This window comes from Rhinoraja longicauda, chromosome 4 (assembly GCF_053455715.1).
Source record: "Rhinoraja longicauda isolate Sanriku21f chromosome 4, sRhiLon1.1, whole genome shotgun sequence".
Classification (NCBI taxonomy): domain Eukaryota; kingdom Metazoa; phylum Chordata; class Chondrichthyes; order Rajiformes; family Arhynchobatidae; genus Rhinoraja; species Rhinoraja longicauda.
In genome coordinates this window covers 92300501-92323290 of record NC_135956.1, presented here as the reverse complement: position 1 = coordinate 92323290, position 22790 = coordinate 92300501, and the positions used below count along the sequence as shown (strand labels likewise).

At 44.3% G+C, this 22790-nt stretch overlaps 2 protein-coding genes across 3 annotated transcripts in view; both read right to left on the bottom strand.

Moving 5' to 3' along the window:
• zc3h3 (zinc finger CCCH-type containing 3) overlaps positions 1-2827 on the bottom strand; it is a 178964-nt gene extending 176137 nt beyond the window's left edge. For both annotated transcript variants that reach the window (XM_078398392.1, XM_078398394.1), the window contains exon 1: positions 2550-2827. In XM_078398392.1, coding sequence (XP_078254518.1) covers positions 2550-2595 — 46 coding nt within the window. In that variant the 5' untranslated portion in view covers positions 2596-2827. The remainder of the gene's footprint in view (positions 1-2549) is intronic.
• An 8910-nt stretch (positions 2828-11737) lies between these two features.
• The window catches only part of rhpn1 (rhophilin, Rho GTPase binding protein 1), a 70463-nt gene continuing 59410 nt past the window's right edge, over positions 11738-22790 (bottom strand). The window contains exons 14-15 of the mRNA XM_078398391.1: positions 19224-19382; positions 11738-16697 (exon numbers count right to left, since the gene is read on the bottom strand). Coding sequence (XP_078254517.1) covers positions 16494-16697; positions 19224-19382 — 363 coding nt within the window. The 3' untranslated portion in view covers positions 11738-16493. The remainder of the gene's footprint in view (positions 16698-19223; positions 19383-22790) is intronic.

Here is a 22790-nt window from a genome sequence, read left to right as displayed (position 1 = left end):
GATACACAAAAAGCTGGAGTAACTCAGCAGGTCAGACAACATAGCTGGAGAAAAGGAATAGGTGACTTTTCGGGTTGAGACCCTTCATCAGACTCTAGTCACCCGTTCCTTATCTAATTCCATTATCTAACCTATCAGATTCGATAATGCCATACATAAATAGAAACGTCAAACTCAAGTACAATAGGTGGAGCAAAAGGGAGCCTCTTTAGTAGCCTGATAACTGTGGAAAAAGCTCTTTTTGAGAAAAGGGGTCCTCACTGACAATGGAGGAGGCCCAGGATAGAAAGGTCAGAATGGGAATGGGAGGGGGAGTTGAAGTGCTGAGCCACCGGGAGATCAAGTAGGTTAAGACGGACTGAACGGAGGTGTTCAGCGAAACGATCGCCAAGCCTGTGCTTGGTCTAGCCGATGTAGAGAAGTTGACACCTGGAACAGCTGATACAGTAGACAAGGTTGGAGGAGGTGTAGGTGAACCTCTGTCTCACCTGGACAGACCGTTTGGGTCCTCGGTTGGAGTCGAGGGGGGAGGTAAAGGGACAGGTGTTGCATCTCCTGCGGTTGCTGGGGAAAGTACCTGGGGAGGGGGTGGTTTGGGTGGAAAGGGACGAGTGGACCAGGGAGTTACGGAGGGAACGGTCTCTGCAGAAAGCGGAAAGGAGGAGATGGGAAGATGTGGCCAGTAGTGGGATCCCACTGGAGGATTGTTATTATTATTATTATTATTATTGCTGACGGAAATGTTGGAGGATTATATGTTACCTAATCTGATTGGACAGCAAGCAAAAAAGGCTTTTCGTTGTAACACAGTACACGTAACAATAATACACCTTAACCTGTAAACTGCAACATACTGGGCTATCATAAACCACTTCAAAAGGTTCACAAGATTATGAGGCAGACAGACAAAGTAAATAATCAGTCTTTTACCCAGAGCAGGAGAATCAAGAACCAGAGGACATAGGTTTAAGATGAGAGGGAAAAGATTTAATAGGAATCTTTTTCAACACAAAAAGGTGAAAGGGTGTATGGAACGAGCTGCCAAACGAGGTAGTTGAGGCAGATACAATAGCGACATTTAAAAGATATTTGGACAGCATTGAGAAGATAGAACAGTGCAGCTCAGGAACATGCCCTTCGGCCCACAATGCCCATTCCAGTGCCTGCTGTTCATTGTGCCTCTATTAGCTGCCTTCCTTGGCTGTGTGCGCCATCAGCCGGCGACCAGCACACAACAGGTGCACCCTCAACGAGCTCAGTCAGGACATACTCAGCCCCCTCGCTCCCACCCTGCCCACTCACCCGATACTACCCTCCCCCCCAAACCCTGCCTCACCCCTTTATCCCATCTCACCCCCACCCCACTGCATCCCCCTCACTACCACCCTATACTACCCTCACCTCATCTCACTCACTCCCACCATACCTCCCCATATCTCGCTCACTCCCACCCTGCCTCCCCTGGCCCCTCACCCTGTGCTACCCTCACCAACGCCCCCCCCCCCCCCCGGAAACCTGCCTCACACCCTCTTCCTGCCTCACCCACCTCATATCCCTCACCCCAATCTCCCACCCTCCCTTCACCCCGTACTACCTTCACCCCCCCCCCTCCCCGCCTCATCCACCCTCTCACTGAAGTCTGAGGAAGGGTCTCGACCCGAAACGTCACCCATTCATAGTGATACAGCGTGGAAACAGGCCCTTCGGCCCAACTCGCCCACACCGGCCAACAATGTCCCAGATACCATAGTCCCACCTGCCTGTGTTTGGTCCATATCCCTCCAAACCCATCCTATCCATGTACCTGTCTAACTGTTTCTTAAACGTTGGGATAGTCCCAGCCTCAACTACCTCCTCTGGCAGCTTATTCCATACACCCACCACCCCCTGTTAAATATTTCCCCTTCACCTTGAACCCATGTCCTCTGGTCCTCGATTCCCCTACTCTGGGCAAGAGACTCTGTGCATCTACCCAATCTATTCCTCTCGTGATTTCAGTCAGAGAGTTGTAAATCTGTGGAATTCTCTGCCTCAGAAGGCAGTGGAGGCCAATTCTCTGAATGCATTCAAGAGAGAGCTGGATAGAGCTCTTAAGGATAGCGGAGTCAGGGGGTATGGGGAGAAGGCAGGAACGGGGTACTGATTGAGAATGATCAGCCATGATCACTTTGAATGGCGGTGCTGGCTCGAAGGGCCGAATGGCCTCCTCCTGCGCCTATTGTCTATTGATTTTGTACACAAATCTCCACAGATGCTGCCTGACCCTGTGCTGAGATACTCCAGCACTATGTGTCTACTCTCACCCTCAGCCCCCAGCTCATCTCACCCCCTCCCTTCCTCACACCTCCCCTCCTCCTCTTTCCTGCCACCCACCTACTTCCCTCCTCATCATCATCATCATCATCATCATCATCCTCCTCCTCCTCCTCTCTCCCCCTCAAACCTCCCTCCCACATCTGACTCCTCACCCACTCCCCTCCCCTCCCCATCCCCGGTCGTCAGGCCCCGCTCCCCCCTCCCACCCCACTCCTCTCCCCGGGGACACTCACCCGAGAGTAGCCGGATCTGGCGCTCCAGCGCCGCCCGCTCCTCCATCGCGGCCTGGCTGGGCCCGGTACCCGGCACCGCCGCCTACTGCCGCTGTGGGGCCGGTACCAGCGTCCGCCACTGGGTGTGAGTCCGGTACCCGGTACCGCTGCCTCCCTCAGGCGGCTCCGCTGGGTCTGACTGTGTATGTGTGTGTGTGTGGGGACGCCGCCGCCTCTCGCTGGGCCTGGTGTCGGTACCGGTACCGCCGCCGCTCCGTCTCCCCGCGACCGCTCGGGCCCCGACCTACGTCATAACGTAAAACAAGCCCCGCCCCACGTCCCCCACACGTCATAACGTAACAAGCCCCGCCCACGCCCCCACGACGTCATAACGTAATAAGCCCCTCACGTCATAACGTGACAAGCTCCGCCCCACGTCCCCTCACGTCATAACGTAATAAGCCCCGCCCAGGCCCCATAAACGTCATAACGTCCCAGGCCCCGCCCCGTCCATGGGGTGAGTGACATCCGCCTCGGCCAATCGGAAGCGGAGGCGGCCTGGAAAGGTCGCTGGCCAATCAGACTCGTGTCCGTCTCCGGTGTGGGCGGGTCACAACTTCAAGATGATAATAATAATAATAATAATAATAATAATTTTATTTGCCATATGTAGGTTGGCACAGGGTCAACGGTGCAATGAAATGTATTTGACAAGACAACAGGTCACCTCAGCAGTAATACTCCAAGGATAAATAAGATAAACAATGACATTAGTAAGGTAAAAAGACAATATTAAAAATAGTTTAAAAAACAATATTAAAAATAATCAACATATCTGATATGAAATGTGTTTACGAGTGCAGAAGCCTGATGGCCTGATGGTAGAAACTGTTCTTAAGTCTGGTGGTACGCGCAGCCATACTCCTGTATCGTCTGCCTGACGGTAACAAGAACAGCCTGGGTGCTGGGTGGCTGTGGTCCTTGATGATGCTACATGCCTTCCGCAGGCACCGCTGGTAGAGAATGTCCTGAATGGCCGGGAGACAGTTGGCAGTGATGTGCTGTGCCGTCTTCACCACTCTCTGTAATGATTTGTGGGTATGGGCCGAACAGTTCGCGTACCAGACTGTAATGCAGCCCGTCAGCAGGCTCTCGATGGTGCATCTGTAGAAGTTTGTGAAGATGCTGGCGTTCATGCCAAACTTCCTCAGTCTTCTCAGGAAAAAGCCGCTGGTGGGCCTTCTTTGTTGTTGTGTCCATGTGCAGTGTCCAGGAAAGGTCCTCAGTGATGTGCACACCAAGGAACTTAAAGCTGCTGACCCTTTCAACCTCAGCATCACCGATGTGGATTCAATTTATTGTCACGTGTACCAATTAAGGCGCAGTGAAATTTGAGTTACCATACAGCCATACTAAGTGAAAAGCAACAAGACACACAGCCACATTTCGTTCGGTATTTATACCGAATGACAATAAAGTTTTGTTATACTGTTATACTGTTATACTGTTATAAGTAAAATTTAACATAAACATCCACCATAGTGGATTCCACATTCCTCACTGTGATGGAAGGTAATAAAGTTCAATCAGCTTCCTCTTTGTTCACCCACGGTTGGGGCTGTTGAACCGTCCACAGTCGGGGCGCTCAAAGCCTCCGCAGCTGACGATCCAAAGCCCTCACATCAGGATGATCGAAACTCCGGCGTCGGGACGGTTGAAACTCTCCGCGGCATGGAGCTCCCGAATCGGCCTCTTCTTACCAGAGACCGCGGGCTTCGCGATGTTAAATCCACAGGCCCCGCGGTTGGAGCTCTCCACAGTCGATCCTCACCAAAAGATCACAGCTCCATGATGTTGAGGTCCACGCTGCGCCCCTGGCTTGAAGCGCCGGGCCAGTCTCCAGGCAAGGCCACCATCTCCTCCATGTTGGACCACAGAGGGGACAGAGATACAATATGGAAATAAATTGCATCTCCATCGAAGTAAGAGATTGGAAAAAGTTTCCCCCAATTACCCCCCCCCCACAAACCCCCCACATATAACAAACCAAGAAACGCTAAAACCTACTTTTAACACATACTTAAAATAATATAAACAGTATAAAGGACAGACAGACTATTGGCGAGGCAGCCAGTGCTGGTGGCATCAGCCGGTGGAGTTCATCATCAGTGGTAGGGGTCTACTCATGGCTGATCTATCTCTCCCTCCTGACCCCATTCTCCTGCCTTCTCCCCATAACCCCTGACACCCGTGCTAAGCACGAATCTGTCAATTTCTGCTTTAAAAATATCCACTGATGGCCTCCACAGCTTCCTGTGGCTATGAATTCCACATTCTCCATTCGCTGACTAAAGAAACTTCATTCAGTGTTGCAGGATAGTTTTTTGCAGCAATACGTAGAGGTACCTACCAGAGAAGGGGCAGTGTTGGACCTCCTGTTGGGAAATGAGACGGGTCAGGTGACGGAGGTATGTGTTGAGGAGCACTTTGGGTCTAGTGATCACAATGCCATTAGTTTCAATATAATTATGGAGAAGGTCAAATCTGGACCAAGGGTTGAGATTTTGGATTGGAGAAAGGCTAATTTTGAGGAGATGAGAAAGGATTTAAAAGGAGTGAAATGGAACTTTTTGTTTTATGAAAAGGATATAATAGAGAAATGGAGAATATTTAAAGGTGAAATTTTGAGAGTACAGAGTCTTTATGTCCCTGTTCGGTGGAAAGGAAAGAATAATAATTTGAAAGAGCCGTGGTTTTCCAGGGAAATTGGACACTTGGTTCGGAAAAAGAGGGAGATATACAATAAATATAAGCGGCAGGGAGTAAATGAGGTTCTTGAGGAATATAAAGAATGTAAAAGGAATCTTAAGAAGGAAATTAGAAAAGCGAAAAAAAGATATGAGGCTGCTTTGGCAAGTAATGTAAAAGTAAACCCCAAGGGGTTCTACAGATATGTCAATAGCAAAAGGATAGCGAGGGATAAAATTGGTCCATTAGAGAGTCAGAGTGGACAGCTATGTGCTGAGCCGGAAGAAATGGGGGAGATATTAAACAATTTCTTTTCTTCGGTATTCACCGAGGAGAAGGATATTGAATTATGTGAGGTAAGCGAAACAAGTAGAGTAGTGATGGAAATTATGAGGATTAAAGAAGAGGAGGTACGGACACTTTTGAAAAATATAAAAGTGGATAAGTCTCCAGGTCCTGATAGGATATTCCCTAGGACATTGAGGGAAGTTAGTGCAGAAATAGCAGGGGCTATGACGGAAATATTTCAAACGTCATTAGAAACGGGGATGGTGCCGGAAGATTGGCGCATTGCGCATGTTGTGCCTTTGTTTAAAAAAGGTTCTAAAAGTAAACCTAGCAATTATAGACCTGTTAGTTTGACGCCTGTGGTGGGAAAATTAATGGAAAAGATACTTAGGGACAATATATATAATTATTTGGATAAACAAGACCTGATTAGAAACAGTCAACATGGATTTGTGCCTGGAAGGTCATGTTTGACTAATCTTCTTGAATTTTTTGAAGAGGTTACCAGGGAAATTGATAAGGGCAAGGCTGTCGATGTTGTCTATATGGACTTCAGTAAAGCATTTGACAAGGTTCCACATGGAAGGTTGATTAAGAAGGTTAAATCGTTGGGTATTAATAGTGAGGTTGCAAGATGGATTCAACAATGGCTGAATGGGAGATACCAGAGGGTAATGGTTGACAATTGTATATCACGTTGGAGGCCAGTGTCTAGTGGAGTACCCCAAGGATCTGTGTTGGGTCCACTGTTGTTTGTCATTTACATTAATGATCTGGATGATGGTGTGGCAAATTGGATTAGTAAATATGCAGATGATACTAAGATAGGTGGTGTAGTTAATAATGAAGTAGAGTTTCAAAGTCTACAGAGAGACTTGGGCCTTTTGGAAGGGTGGGCTGAAAGATGGCAGATGGAGTTTAATGCTGATAAGTGTGAGGTGCTGCATTTTGGTAGGACAAATCAAAATAGGACGTACAGGGTAAATGGTAGGGAATTGAGGAATGCAGTGGAACAGAGGGATCTGGGAATAACTGTGCATTGTTCCCTGAAGGTGGAATCTCATGTGGATAGGGTGGTGAAGAAGGCGTTTGGTATGCTTGCCTTTATAAATCAGAGCATCGAATATAGAAGTTGGGATGTAATGTTAAAATTGTACAGGGCATTGGTGAGGCCGAATCTGGAGTATGGTGTGCAGTTCTGGTCGCCAAATTATAGGAAGGATGTCGACAAAATGGAGAGGGTACAGAGGAGATTTACTAGAATGTTGCCTGGGTTTCAGCACTTAAGCTACAGAGAGAGGTTGAATAGGTTGGGTCTTTATTCTTTGGAGCGTAGAAGGTTGAGGGGGGACTTGATAGAGGTTTTTTAAATTTTAAGAGGGACGGACAGAGTTGACGTGGGTAGGCTTTTCCCTTTGAGAGTGGGGAAGATTCCAACAAGGGGACATAGCTTCAGAATTGAGGGACAAAAGTTTAGGGGTAACATGAGGGGTAACTTCTTTACTCAGAGGGTGGTGGCTGTATGGAATGGGCTTCCGGTGGAAGTGGTGGAGGCAGGCTCAATTTTATTATTTAAGAGTAAATTGGATAGGTATATGGATAAGAGGGGATTAGAGGGTTATGGTCTGAGAGCAGGTAGATGAGACTAGGTCAGAGAGAGTGGTCGGCGTGAACTGGTAGGGCCGAACGGGCCTGTTTCCGTGCTGTAGTTGTTATATGGTTATATGGTTATTATCGTGATTGAGTCATGCCCCAGCTACATTAGTCCCTCTGTTACGTAACCTCTGCTAGTCAGATCTGTTTCGAAACATGCGAAACATAAAAACATAGAAAATAGGTGCAGGAGTAGGCCATACAGCCCTTCGAGACAGCACCGCCATTCAATATGACCATGGCTGATCGTCCAGAATCAGTGCCCCATTCTGGAAACAGCTTTTCACTGTACCTCGGTGCACGTGACAATAATAAACCTAAACTTAGCTGTTGCAGATGTCCTTTTTGAAAAAAAGATGTTATTGTGTCCTGCCATAGTCATAAAGTAGGGAAACAGGCTCTTCAGGACATTCCACCGGGTGGCACCTCCAGCATTGGCTGCCTCGCCAACAGTCTGTCTGTCCTTTATACTGTTTTTGTTATTTTAAGTATGTGTTAAAAGCATGTTTTAGTGTTCCTTGGTTTGTTTTATGTGGGGGGAGGGGGGAGTTGGGGAAACCTTTTTTCAAACTCTTACCTCGACGGAGATGCGATTTTTCTCCATATCGTATCTCCGTCCCCACCGCGGCCTAACATCGAGGAGTTGGTGGCCTTTACCGGAGACCGGCCCGGCGCTTCATGCCGCGGGCGCGGCGCGGACATTAACATTGTGGAGCTGCAATCCTTTGCTGGGATTGTGGAGCTGCAATCCTGTGAATGTTAACACCGTGAAGCCCGCGGTCTCTGGTAAGAAGAGGCCGACTCTGGACTCCATGCTGTGGAGTTTTTTCAACCATCCCGATGCGGGGAGTTTAAGTCATCCTGACGCAAGGGCTCCTGTCGGCAGCGGCGACTGTGGACGGTTGAACAGCCCCGACCTCAGGTGAACAAAGAGGAAGACGATTGAACTTTATTACCTTCCATCACAGTGAGGAATGTGGAATCCGCTGTGGTGGATGTTTATGTTAAATTTTATTTTATGTGGCTGTGTGTTTTGTTGCTGTTTACTTAGTATGGCTGTATGGTAACTCATATTTCACTGTACCTTAACTGGTACACGTGACAATAAATTGATCTTGAAATCTTGAACTTTCCCATGCCGTCCAACATGTCCCATCTACACTAGCCCTCCTGCCTGCGTTTGGCCCAAATCCCTCTAAACCTGTCCCATCCATGTATCTATCCAAATGTCTTTTAATGTTGCGATAGTATCTGCCTCAACTACCTTCTCTGGCAGCTCCATTCCATACACCCACTGCCCTCTGTATGGATGATTCCCCTCAGATTTATATTTAATCTTTCCCCTCTCATCTTAAACGCGTGCTCTCTAGTTCTTGATTCTCCTACTCTGGATTAAAGATTGTGCATTTCTCTACTCTATGAGCCACCTGCTCTGAATAAAAGACTGTGCATTTACCCATCTCCATCCCTTTTCGCCTTCTGCAGATGTTCACATCTAACCTCATCTGCTGTACATCACAGCAACATCACAGCAATTTCCGCAGCACATCACAGCAACATCACTCCGACAAGACATGATCATCACCTCTGAAGTGACAAAACAGCTGATCATTCTGGAGCTGACAGTGACCTGGGAAGACCGTATGGAAGAAGCAAATGAGAGAAAACACGCAAAGTACCAGGAGCTGCTGGAGATGTGTCGGGACAGAGTCTGGAAGACACGCTATGAACCCATAGAGGTGGGCTGTAGAGGCTTTGCAGGTCGCTCACTCTGCAAAGTCCTCAACCAATTGGGCATTACGGGGCTGGAAAAAGAATAGGGCCATTCAATCCGCAAGCGAAGCCGCAGAGAAAGCCACTAGATGGCTTTGGATTAAGAGGGCTGATCCGTGGGCAGTTGCTGCTGGGACGCAAGTCGGGGCCTGATCAACTCCGGCTGGGTCGCCTGGGCGAAGGGGTCTGATGTTGTGAGACCCGAAACACCCAATGACCCCAGGTCACATCACTGAGGATGCGTCCCAGTGCATCCAGAACATGTATCTTGCACATCTAACCTCATCTGCTGCATCTGGTGTTCCTAATGTGGGCGCCTGTACAACGACGAGACCAAACCTAGACTCACCGACTGTTTCGCTGAACACTTCCGCTCGGCTAGGTTCACCCAGGCCTATGGAAGCTCCCCGTTGCTGACCATTTAAACTCCAAACCTGTCATGGGCCTCCGCCATTTTATGGGAATGATTGGGTTAACATATGGTGAGTGTTTTAAGGCATGGGACCTGTACTCGCCGGAGTTTAGGAGGATAAGAGGGGAACCTCGTTGAAACATACCAAATAGCGAAAGACCCGAGGCACTGTTCGAGTGATAGAGTGGATGTGGGGAGGATGTCTCCACTCGTGAGAGTCTAGGACCAGAAGGCACAGCCTCAGAATAAATGGACGCATCTTTAGAAAGATGAGAAGGAATTTATTTCGTCAAAGGGTGGTTGATGAATGTGTGGAATTCATTACCACTGATGGCTGTGAAGGTGGTCATTAGATATTTTTAAGGTGGAGATTGACATTAGTTAGGGTGTCAGGGGATATGGGGCAAAGGCAGGATAATGGGTTGAAAGGGAAAGATAGATCAGCCATGATTGAATGGTGGGGTAGGCGATGAGCTGAATGGCCTTATTCTGCTCCTAGAACTTATGAACATTGCCAGAGTGAGGCCATATGCAGATTGGAAGGAACAGCAGGCAATGAAGGAAGCTAATGGCATGTTGGTCTTCATTGTAAGAGGATTTGAGTTTAGACAATAGGCGCAGGAGTAGGCCATTCGACCTTTCGAGCCAGCACCATCATTCAATGTGATCATGGCTGATCATTAGTTTAGCAAGGAGGTCCTACTGCCGTTGTGTAGGGCCCAAGTGAGACTGCACCTGGAGGATTACGTGCAATTTTGGTCTCCTAATTTGATGAAGGACATTATTGCTATTGAGGTTCACCAGGATAAATCCCGGGATGGCGGGACTGACAAGTGATGAAAAAAATAGGTCGACCGGGCTTGTATTCACTGGAATTTAGAAGGATGAGAAGGGATCTTATAGAAACATATAAAATTCTTAGATTGGACAGGGTAGATGCAAGAAAAATGTTCCCGATGTTGGGGGGGGGGGTCCAGAACCAGGGGTCACAGTTTAAGAATAAGGGGTAGGGCATTTGGGACTGAGTTGAGGAAAAACATTTTCACCCAGCGAGTTGTGAATCTGTGGAATTCTCTGCCACAGAAGGCAGTGGAGGCCAATTCACTGGATGTTTTCAAGAAAGAGTTGGATTTAGCTCTTAGAGCTAAGGGAATCAAGGGATATGGGAAGAAAGCAAGAACGGGGTACTGATTTTGGATGATCAGCCATGATCATATTAAATGGCGGTGCTGGCTCAAAGGTCCAAATGGCCTACTCCTGCACCTGTTTTCTATGTTTCCATAAATAGTGCCTCATATTTCGCTTGGGAAGCTTACAACCCAGCAGTATGAACATTGAATTCTATAATTTTAAGTAACTTCATCTTACATTTCCCTCCCCTCCCTGCCCCCCTTCCTCTACACTAGTAATTTTGCCATTTCCATAGTTTTCCACATTGTTCCTCTCGAGATCACATCTTCCCTAGCAAACAATGGACCTACCAGGTAATGCCCTGCATGATTTTTTTTTCTCCTCGAGTCTTCATCAATCCCCCCCCCCCCCCACTACTTTCAGTCTGAAGGTCCCGATCCAAAACCATCCATCCATTTTCCCAGAGATGCTGCCTGACCTGTCTTTAACATGTCCACCCTGAAAAATAGATTGATCATCTACCGTATCTATCAAGAACCAATCACAGATTAGTTGCACCACAACCTTAGATCTATCATAGAGGCATATAGCATGGAAACAAGCCCTTCAGTCCAACTCGTCCATGCCGACCAAAATGTCCCATTCAACCTCATCGCATTTGCCCCGGGTTAGGCCCATATCTAAACCAATCCGGACCATGCAAGGGTCCAAATGTCTTAGGTTTTTAACCACAGCGCTTGTAAAGCTGCAGCCTCACATTGCCAGACACCAAGGAGTTCAATCCTTGGTGCTGTGTGTGGATTTGCAGTTCCTGTAACCAGTTGCTTATCCTCTGGCTGCTGTCCTTTCTTCTCACATCCCAAAGTCGTGCAGGTTTGTAAGCTAATTGGCCACTATAAACTTCTCCTAGTTTGTAGGGAGTGGATGAGAAAGTGGGATAACATAGAAATGGACTGAAGGGGTGATCAATGGTCAGCATGGACCGGAACCCATTTCTAGGCTGTATCTCTAAACTGAAACTAAATGTTGTCATTCTATCTGCCTTAAGTACCTCCTCTGGCATCTTGTTCCATATACCTACTATCCTGTGGGTGAGGAAGTTGCCACTCAGATTCTAAGTAAGACCAATCCAGGTGGTCCTATCCCCACCCTCCCCCAGAGTGCAGCATTATGCAGTCAGCCACAAAAAGATTATTAATGCTGCATTTTATTCATAGACCTCAGTACAGAAATAGAAAACTACCATCTTGAATGATCTAATAATCTGAGGAACATCAAAAAATATATCTTGTACCAAAACAATTGATTAGACACACAACATATTATTTCTTACATAAACGTAAACATTGCCCCACAGACATTCAGACATGATATACATTTACTCAACATGTATCATATCATATCATATCATATACATACAGCCGGAAACAGGCCTTTTCGGCCCTCCAAGTCCGTGCCGCCCAGCGATCCCCGTACATTAACACTATCCTACACCTACTAGGGACAATTTTTACATTTACCCAGCCAATTAACCTACATATCATCTGGCAGTTTTGTTTCTGATATAATGATTTTTTTAAATTAGTTTGGCTATGGTCCAGTTACTCCTGCATCTACCTCTGGGAATTAAAAAAATAGCAACTTAATTTCATATTGTTACATTGCATTGTATTTGTGAATCATAAATTAAATGTTAGAAGCAAACATGTCTCTCTATAACTGTCCTATTTATTAAAAACTGGAATGGAGATCTGGCAAGTTACAGGTGTGTAGCTTAAGCAGCTGTTGTAACATCAGTCTGTAGTCCAGTTCAGTGAAGAATAATACTGGCAAGAATTTTACAACAGAGCAGATTAAAATTCCAGTCCCCAGAGTACAATGTACAACAAATTGGGTTAAGATGCAACACAGTGAGAGGGCACTATATTCTTAGCAGCAAGGTGTCAGAGGTGTTAAGAATGATTGCAAAGTAGCTGTGACATGGTGGACCCAATTATTTTCTACTGTTTCTGACAAAATCTCATTCACCCCCATTCACAGCACAACAATACAGTCAAAATTCTGGAATATCCAGCCCATTACACTTTCAACAATAGCATTTCAAAATAAAAAGGACTACCACCACTTTCTCAAGGAAAAATAAGAATGAGCAATAAAAGGTAGCCAGATATCCATATCGTGAGAATGAACAACACTAGCAGGAACACATTGGCTGCCAATGCTGCTGATCTTTGATTCATACAGATATATATTTTGAAAACAATAGATTGGAGAAAGCAGAATTGGAAATATTAAAACATTCTTTTGATTTGTATTTCCCCAAAATGTATCTAATAAATAATCATTTGGTCCAGATCAAAATGCCAGGTTTAGCATTTACTTATGATGACAATTAAAGGTGTCAAAAGAGGTGGTAAGATTATGTTCAACAAACAAATGTTTGCAATTTACCAGAAGTATATTAAGCTATGTCAGTTTACATTTGACAGTTCGTGTTCAGTACCATAAATATGCTCCACCACCCCACCCACACACTCTAAACAATTAGAAAATGTAGACAATTAAACCTTGCATGACCATAAATCTACAGATGGACACAAATTACTGGAGTAACTCAGCGGGTCAGCCAGCATCTCTGGAGAAAAGGAGTAAGTGGGGTTTCGGTCAGATGAAGGGTTCCAACCCGAAACATCACCTATTTCAGAGATATTGCCTGACCTGCTGAGTTACTCCAGCATTTAGTGTCTATCTTTGGTATAAACCAGCATCTGCTGTTCCTCAGTACACCATAAATCTATACATGCATTAGGTCTATGGTCGTGGTTTTGAAGGGACAATTCAAAATGTGTATTTATCCTACCCTTTTCAGTGTATTAAATGTTTAACTAAATATTTTGATTATGCACTGGTCTAAATTAAACTATACAATTAAAAAATTATCAATGCTAAAATAATTGATTACATTTGAATCTGGAGTGGGCTTTCAATAACCAATGAGATTGTGTTACTTCATAAAACTGACAATTACCAATGCAGAAACTGTCCCACTTTTCATCACAAACCCAATCAAAATTATCTAAATTTTAATCTCACAGCAGTTACATTTAGGTTTGATATATGCAGGCAGTACTAATAATAATATATTCCTTTATTCATCCCACACCGGGGAAATTTACAAAATAACCCATGCTGTTATTTATTTTGAAATAATTTTGCAGAATTGCTGCATTTTCGTCTTTATTGAAGTGGAAATTATTTTCTTTACAAAGTCACAGCTGATGGAAAAGGAATGTTCAGGGATAATGTCATCTGATGTTTCTTTGAATTCATTTGATTTGCACTACAAAATTATATTCAGAATGACTGCAGTCTCCGAGAGACAACTGCGATTCATCCAGATTTAGTAATGAACAAAAGCTGTAGCCAATGGCAGTTAGATTTTTCTTCTATGTAAGTGTGTTGAGCATACACTGTTGAGCCAAAACATATGACCTGATGAGCCAAACATTATGACCACCTGCCTAATATGCTGTTGGTCCTCCGTGTGCAGCCCCATACGCAGCAGGGTGCGATGCACTGTGTATTGATACATTCCTCCCGTTTCCACTATTAAAATTTTCTGTGACTTGTGCCATCGTAGACCTTCTGTCGGTTTGGACCAGACGGGATAGCCTTCGTTGCCCTCGTCGGTAGGTACTCACCACTGCTGACCAGGAGCACCCCACAAGCCTTGCCGTTTCAGAGTTGCTCTGACCCAGTCGTCTGGCCAGAACAATTTGGCCCTTGGAAAGGTCGCTCAGGTCTTTACTCCTGCCCATTTCTCCTGCATCCAACACATCAACTTCAAGAACTGACTGTTCACTTGCTGATATATGCCACCCCTTGACAGGTGCCATTGTAACAAGTTAATCAATGTTTATTCACTTCACCTATCACTGGTCATAATGTTCTGGCTCATCGGTGTACTTGCCTATACATCTAGGTAATTCTCACTCTTCTCTACATACTCACTTTTTAAGTACAGAATTATGTGTTAATCATATATGCATGGCACATTGTAACTGCAAAATCAGGCATTTTCTCATTATTTCTTCTTCATTCTCCAGGAATTCTGTCATGGATAAAGTTAAATAAACTGGTCAAAATGCCAATCAAAAATTTCAAATGTTCAACCAAATGAATTTTGTTTTGTAATTCAGCAGCAAGTAAACTTCAGGGTTACGTTAGCAATGAAATAAGAAACAAAATTATACCTTGTCTAAAAATGGAGAAAGAACTTTACCGAAAAAATCTCAAGTTGCCCAGTTGCCTATAAATCAGGTTCACCATTTGGGAAGGACTACTATATATCAATGGAACATGTTCTCTTTTAAAAAATTAAATACCAAGTGGAATGCTTTCGCACAGGGACATAGTGGAGAACAATCCAGTGATTCTCTGTACCTAAAGCCCAACTCACAGCTGTTGCTCATTTTTATAACTAAAATGTGACCTTTTAATAAACGATGGAAGTCAAAGACAGTATTATAATCTTGGATCCTCATTGAGTCAGTTTTTACATTAGTCTAACCTTTGCCTAAACCCAATTATGGACAGAATAACTGTTTATGGCTCTGCTATTAACTACTTTACATGAAATTTGCTGTCAAGTTTACAATCGAAAGCTTTAACTATCTACATGTTTGCAGGAATAACAAGATACATCCCATTTAAAAAATATATTTAAAAATGTCAGTAGTTTTATGAAAATTATTTAAGACTGAAACATTGCTGGTTTGAGGTTTAAAGTCTTCCGATTTTGCTCCTCAAGTCAGAACATCTTTAATTTGGGCATAATTTTTAAAAGAAAAGTGTGAATTAAGCCTAAAAGTACTATTTTGTCCTTGTCCTTTTTAAAATCTATATCGGGCTCACGTTGTCGACCTCCCCGTGGTGAGCCCTGTCAACTGACCTCAGTCAGACGAACGACAACAAACAGAGACAGCAGAAGCAGAAGCAGCTTCATAACTTCTGCTGCCTCAAATGCAAGAAGAAGCAGAATCTATATCAAACTGAGAGCATAGGATAAATTCTATCAAGCCAAACCTAGCAAGGTTTCCCAATGCAGCTTGTACTTGTCAATAAGTGGTAGAGGAAGTAAACAATATTGTTTCTGGATCGTAAAGTGCAAATGTTGTGAATGAAGTTAAAAGTGAGACATAATAAATGAAATTCAATATGGGGGCAGAAAGTAATACAGAGATGTAGGGGATGAGACAGAGGTTTTGTAACATTGGATCGAGTACTAAAACAGATTAATGATACTATTTTAGTGTAAAGAATATAGTCTTCTGATCATTTGCTTGTTAGATCTTCAGCAACTTGAGGAAATGAATCATTACGAATTTAAGGAAAGTTTTGCTCTTGATTGGCTTGAAATGAACCAAAGATCCATCACAGTGACAAGTCTGAAGAGTATCTCATCCTGAAGAAACAGGTTCAGAATGGTCATTCATTAATTATCAACCACAAATGCTTTGTAAATTCGCATAAGGTGAAAGAAAAACAAACCCAGAATCGCAGCTTGAGAACGGCAATGTCATGGACATGATGGGCAAAGGATGTATTCCCATACCACAGTGTCCCTGCTCTGTCAGTGTCAGCAGAAGCCTGTAGCACATCAGGCATGGAGAATGCTTCCATTTCAACTCAACTGGTATCAATGAATGATACTGAAACCAACTCCATTTTTCCACCGCACACAACCTTCTCACTTCTTCTCTATCACACCGCCTGTGTTTTCCATAAAAGGCTTTGAATAAAAGTATTCGCAAGAAGACAAGGTTTTAAATTCTAGTGTGCATAATTGACAAGGTTCTGAGTGAAATGAACTTCTATACCACTGCTCTGCACTCAGACTTGTGATGGATATGTTTGTGAAACTGATGAATAATTTCCATAGACAGAACTGATAATACTCTTCAGTAAAATGATTCATCATCTGTCACGGCACTGAATGGTAAGCTGTGAGTGCTGCCATCCTTGTTTGTATTTTTCCTCTTGTTCCAGGTTGTCAGCAAACCTGAACCCTTGCTAGAATCAGCAATTTTCCTGCTGTTCTCTTTATCACTCCCGGAGAAGATGCTTGCCGAGGACATTGTACCAAGAAGTGATTTCCTGTCAGCCTGGAAGAAAGAGAAAGCAGAATGAGGATAACTAACTCTGGCAAACAATTAAATGAGATGTCTATCAGAGAGTATGGGCTGAAGAAGTCCAGGTACCAAAGTGCTTAAGTTATTTTGAATGGTACACTGCAGACTCACAATTTAACACTGTGACCATTTCCCAGAAAAGAGCTTTGAAACTAGACAGAAAGATTTTCATGTTACGAGTTACATAGAAACATAGAAAATAGGTGCAGGAGTAGGCCATTCGGCTCTTCGAGCCTGCACCACCATTCAATATGATCATGGCTGATTCCTTTAATCTGTTCCTTTGATATTGTGCACAATCTGCTACTGATTTTATCTACATGAACATTAGTAGAAGGGGGGTAGTGTGCTACCTGGCCCCACAATTCAACATGATCATAGCTGATAGGCCCAGACTGAAGGGTCTCGATCTGAAACGTCACCCATTCCTTCTCTCCTGAGATGCTGCCTGACCCGCTGAGTTACTCCAGCATTTTGTGATACCTTCGATCTGTACCAGCATCTGCAGTTATTTTCCTACACAATGTAGCACTGTCACAATTCAAACATCCCAGTTAAGATCATCTAACAGTAACAATTGGGTGGAAGAAATTATTTTACATTGTATTGGAAGCTCAGCGGTAGAGTTGCTGCTTTACAGCAAATGCAGCGCCGGAGACTCAGGTTCGATCCTGACTACGCTGCACTGTAAGGAGTTTGTACGTTCTCCCCGTGACCTGCGTGGGTTTTCTCCGAGATCTTCGGTTTCCTCCCACACTCCAAAGACGTACAGGTATGTAGGTTAATTGGCTGGGTAAATGTAAAAATTGTCCCTAGTGGGTGTAGGATAGTGTTAATGTACGGGGATCGCTGGGCGGCACGGACTTGGAGGGCCGAAAAGGCCTGTTTCTGGCTGTATATATATGATATGATATGATATATGAAAGACATCAACTGCAGATGAAGCTTAAGGTGTTAGGCAGCAGAGCAGCATTAGGGGGATGACCCGCATCTAGATTTGCAACCAGACTGTGGTGAAGACATTCGATTGATGATGGTAGGGATAATGTTAAAGATTCTTGTTTGGATGCTGCTGATGGGGCGTGGTGATGGTGCAAACACAATCATGTGGCTTGGGTGGAGTGGATGTTCCCACTAGTAGGAGAGTCTAGGACCAGAGGGCACAGCCTCAGAATAAAAGGACATAACTTTAGAATGAAGATGAGGAGGAATTTCTTTAGGCAGAGGGTGGTGAATCTGTGGAACTCATTGCCACATTCAGCTGTGGAGGCCAAGTCAGTGGGTATTTTTAAAGCTAAGGTTGACAAGTTCATGATTAGCAAGGGTGTCAAAGGCTATGGGGAGAAGGCAGGAGAATGGGGTTGAGAGGGAAAGAAAGATCAGCCATAATCGAATGGTGGAGTAGATCAATGGGCTGAATGGCCCAATTCTGTTTCAATGACCTAAGAGCTCATGAAGTGATGATAGACAATAGACAATAGGTGCAGGAGTAGGCCATTCGGCCCTTCGAGCCAGCACCGCCATTCAATGTGATCATGGCTGATCATTCTCAATCAGTACCCTGTTCCTGCTTTCTCCCCATACCCCCTGACTCCGCTATCCTTAAGAGCTCTATCTAGCTCTCTCTTGAATGTATTCAGAGAATTGGCCTCCACTGCCCTCTGAGGCAGAGAATTCCACAGATTCACAACTCTCTGACTAAAAACGTTTTTCCTCATCTCTGTTCTAAATGGCCTACCCCTTATTCTTAAACTGTGGCCCCTGGTTCTGGACATACAATGGGGATATACAAACCTAGTCGCTCCAGTCTTTCAACATATGACAGTCCCGCCATTCCGGGAATTAATCTAGTAAACCTACGCTGCACGCCCTCAATAGCAAGAATGGGGATATTGTTGGATATGTGTTTGAGTAGCAGTTTGGGGATGTGGGAAATGGTAGTGGGGGTTAATTAGGAATGCAGTCAGATGAGCTAGCTCTAGGACCAGGGGTGGTGGGGTGAGATCAGATAGACAAGCAAGCAGGGGAATTAAAGATTGCCCCTACAAGTGAATAACAAGGAGTGCACTATGTTAAGGAAACCAATATAGCAAGGCAAGAGACACCTCAGATTATTATAAATATTCTTTGGTTTTATAGACAATAAACAATAGGTGCAGGAGGAGGCCATTCGGCCCTTCGAGCCAGCACCGCCATTCAATGTGATCATGGCTATCATTGACAATCAGTACCCTGTTCCTGCCTTCTCCCCATATTTGCTGCGGGGAAATATGTATTTAATTTCAATTAGTATATGCTAGCAGAAGCTATTTGTGCAGAGATTAGCTCTCAATGCTCACAAATCCAGGACCCTCAGTAGGCAGAGTTGCTGCACGTTTCTCATGAAGTAATTAATGCTAGATTGTTTATTGTGGCGATATCCTAATTGACCTATTGACTTACACAACAATCAACTCACCACTTAACATTAAATGTCACACCTGAATAGTCACCACTCACATTATTCTGTTGATCAGTAGTATTTAGTGTTATCACCCCAATCTTGATGCTTTCTGTGCTAACAGTTTTCAGTAGCTGAACTACTTCTGAATGCTTGGACCACTTGCAATCCTGTTCATTCACGGACACAATGTATTCTCCTTCTCCGAGACCGGCTTTCTGAGAAATTTAACAGGTCACATCAATTCCAGTTAATTTTTCATTATAAGACCATAGTACAAGTTAAAAAAATTACAAAAAATATACACACACACCCTCCAAGTAAGACAAAATTGGAGAATTGAATGTCATACGTAGAACATAGAACAATATGGGACAAGAATAGGCCTTTTGGCCCGAAATGTCCATGCCGAGCATTGAATTGAAAGGAATAAGTTTATTAGCCAAGTATGTACACATAATTTATAAGGAATTTGCCTTGGTAATAATATGACAAGTAATAATATGACATACGGTAAACAACTAAGAATAAAACATAAAACATTAAAACTTTAAGAAAACATTATAGTTTAAACATGTGAATTAAATAAAATACCAGAGCAAAAGGAGGCAACAGACTTTTAGTTATCGAGTAGAGCTACTGCTCATGGGAAAAAAATGTTTTTATGTCTGGCTGTGGAGTCCTTGAAAGTCTGGAGTCGCTGTCCAGAGGGAAGTGCTTCAAAGAGTTTGTGGCCAGGGTGAGAGGGGTCAGAGATGATCTTGCCCGCTCAGTTAGATATTGGCAAGTATGATGTTGTGGGAATTAAAGAGACATGGCTGCAAGAGGACCAGGGCTGGGAGCAGAATATTCAAGGCTATACGACCTATCAAAAAGATAGATAGGTGGGCAGAGGGGGTGGAGTCACTCTGTTGGTAAGGAATGATATTCAGTCCCTTGCAAGGAGTGACATAGAATCAGGAGATGTAGAATCAGTATGGACAGAACTGAGGAATTGTAAGGGTAAAAAGGCCCTAATGGGAGTTAATTACAGGCCCCCAAACAGTAGCCTGGATATAGGGTGCAAGTTCAATCAAGAGTTAAAATTGGCATGCCGCATAGGTAATGCTACAGTGGTTATAGGAGATTTCAACATGCAGGTGGACTGGGAAAATCAGCTTGGTAATGGACCCCAAGAAAGGGAGTTTGTGAAGTGCCACCGAGATGGATTCTTAGAGCAGCTTGTACTGGAGCTAACAGGGAGAATGAAACTCTGGATTTAGTTATGTGTAATTAACTGGATTTGATAAGGGAACTCAAGGTAAAAGAGCCATTAGAAGGCAGTGATCATAATATGCTAAGTTTTAATCTACAATTTGAGAGGGAGAAGGGAAAATTGGAAGTGTTAGTATTGCAGTTGAGCAAGGGGGACTATGGAGGCATGAGAGAGGAGCTGGCCAGAGTTGACTGGAAAGAGACCCTAGCAGGGTAGACGGTGAAACAACAATGGCAGGTATTTCTGGGAATAATCAGAAGGTGCAGGATCAGTTCATTCCAAAGAGAAAGAAAGATTCTAAGGGGAGTAAGAGGCACCTGTGGCTGACAAGGGAAGTCAAGGACAGCATAAAAATAAAAGAGAAGTATAACATAGCAAAGATGCAACAGAAGATAACTAAAAAGGTAATATGTGGAGAAAAGATGAGGTACGAAGGTAAGCTAGCCAAGAATATAAAGGAGGATAATAAAAGCTTCTTTAGGTATGTGAAGAGAAAAAAAATAGTTAAGACAAATGTGGGTCCCTTGAAGGCAGAAGAAGGTGAATTTATTATGGAGAACAAGGAAATGACAGACGAATTGAACAGGTACTTTGGATCTGTATTCACTAAGGAAGACACAAACAATTTCCCACATGTACTAGCGGACAGAGGTTCTAGGGTGATGGAGGAACTGAAGGAAATTCACATTAGGCAGGAAATGGTGTTGGGTAGACTGATGGGACTGAAGGCTGATAAATCCTCCGGGCCTGATGGTTTGCATCCCAGGGTACTTAAGGAAGTGGCTCCAGAAATCGTGGACGCATTGGTGATCATTTTCCAATGTTCTATAGATTCAGGATCAGTTCCCATGGATTGGAGGGTAGCTAATGTTAGCCCACTTTTTAAGAAAGGAGGGAGAGAGAAAATGGGAAATTATAGACCAGTTAGCTTGACATCAGTGGTGGGGAAGATGCTGGAGTCAATTATAAAATAAGAAATTGCAGAACATTTGGATAACAGTAACAGGATTGGTCCAAGCCGGCATGGATTTACAAAGGGGAAATCATGCTAGACTAATCTTCTGGAATTTTTTGAGGATGTAACTAGGAAAATGGACAAGGGAGAGCCAGTGGATGTAGTGTACCTAGACTTTCAGAAAGCCTTTGATAAGGTCCCACTTAGGGGATTAGTGGGCAAACTGGGAGCACATGGTATTGGAGGTAGGGTACTAACATGGATAGAAAATTGGTTGGCAGGCAGGAAACAAAGAGTAGGGATTAACGGGTCCCTTTCAGAATGACAGGCAGTGACTAGTGGGGTACTGCAAGGCTCGGTGCTGGCACCGCAGCTATTTACAATATACATTAATGACTTGGATGAAGGGATTAAAAGTAACATTAGCAAATTTGCAGAATACACAAAGCTGGGTGGCAGTGCGAACTGTGAGGAGGATGCTATGAGGATGCAGGGTGACTTGTACAGGTTGTGAGAGTGGGCAGATGCATGGCAGGTTCACTTTAATGTGGATAAATGTGAGGTTATCCACATTGGTGGTAAGAACAGGAAGGCAGATTATTATCTGAATGGTGTTAAGTTAGGAAAAGGGGAAGTACAAAGAGATCTGAATATCCTTGTTCATCAGTCACTGAAAGTAAGCATGCAGGTACAGCAGGCAGTGAAGGAAGCTAATGGCATGTTGGCCTTCGTGACAAGAGGAGTTGAGTATAGGAGCAAAGAGGTCCTTCTGCAGTTGTACAGGGCCCGAGAGAGACCACACCTGGAGTACTGTGTGCAGTTTTGGTCTCCAAATTTGAGAAAGGACATTCTTCCTATTGAGGGAGTGCAGCGTAAGTTCACTAGGTTAATTCCCAGAATGGCGGGACTGTTGTATGTTGAAAGACTGGAGCGACTGGAATTTAGAAGGATGAGAGGGGATCTTATTGAAACATATAAGATTATTAAGGGGTTGGACACGTTAGAGGCAGGAAACATGTTCCCAATGTTGGGGGAGTCCAGAACCAGGGGCCACAGTTTATGAATAAGGGGTAGGCCATTTAGAATGGAGATGAAGAAAAACGTTTTCACTCAGAGAGTTGTGAACCTGTGGAATTCCCAGATACCCTAGTCCCACCTGCCTGTGTTTGGTCCATATCCCTCCAAACCCATCCTATCCATGTACCTGTCTGTTTCTTAAACGTTGGGATAGTCCCAGCCTCAACTACCTCCTCTGGCAGCTTGTTCATACACCCACCACCCCCTGTTAAATCTTTCCCCTTCACCTTGAACCCATGTCCTCTGGTCCTCGATTCCCTTACTCTGGGCAAGAGACTCTGTGCATCTACCTGATCTATTCCTCTCGTGATTTCAGTCATAGAGTTGTAAATCTGTGGA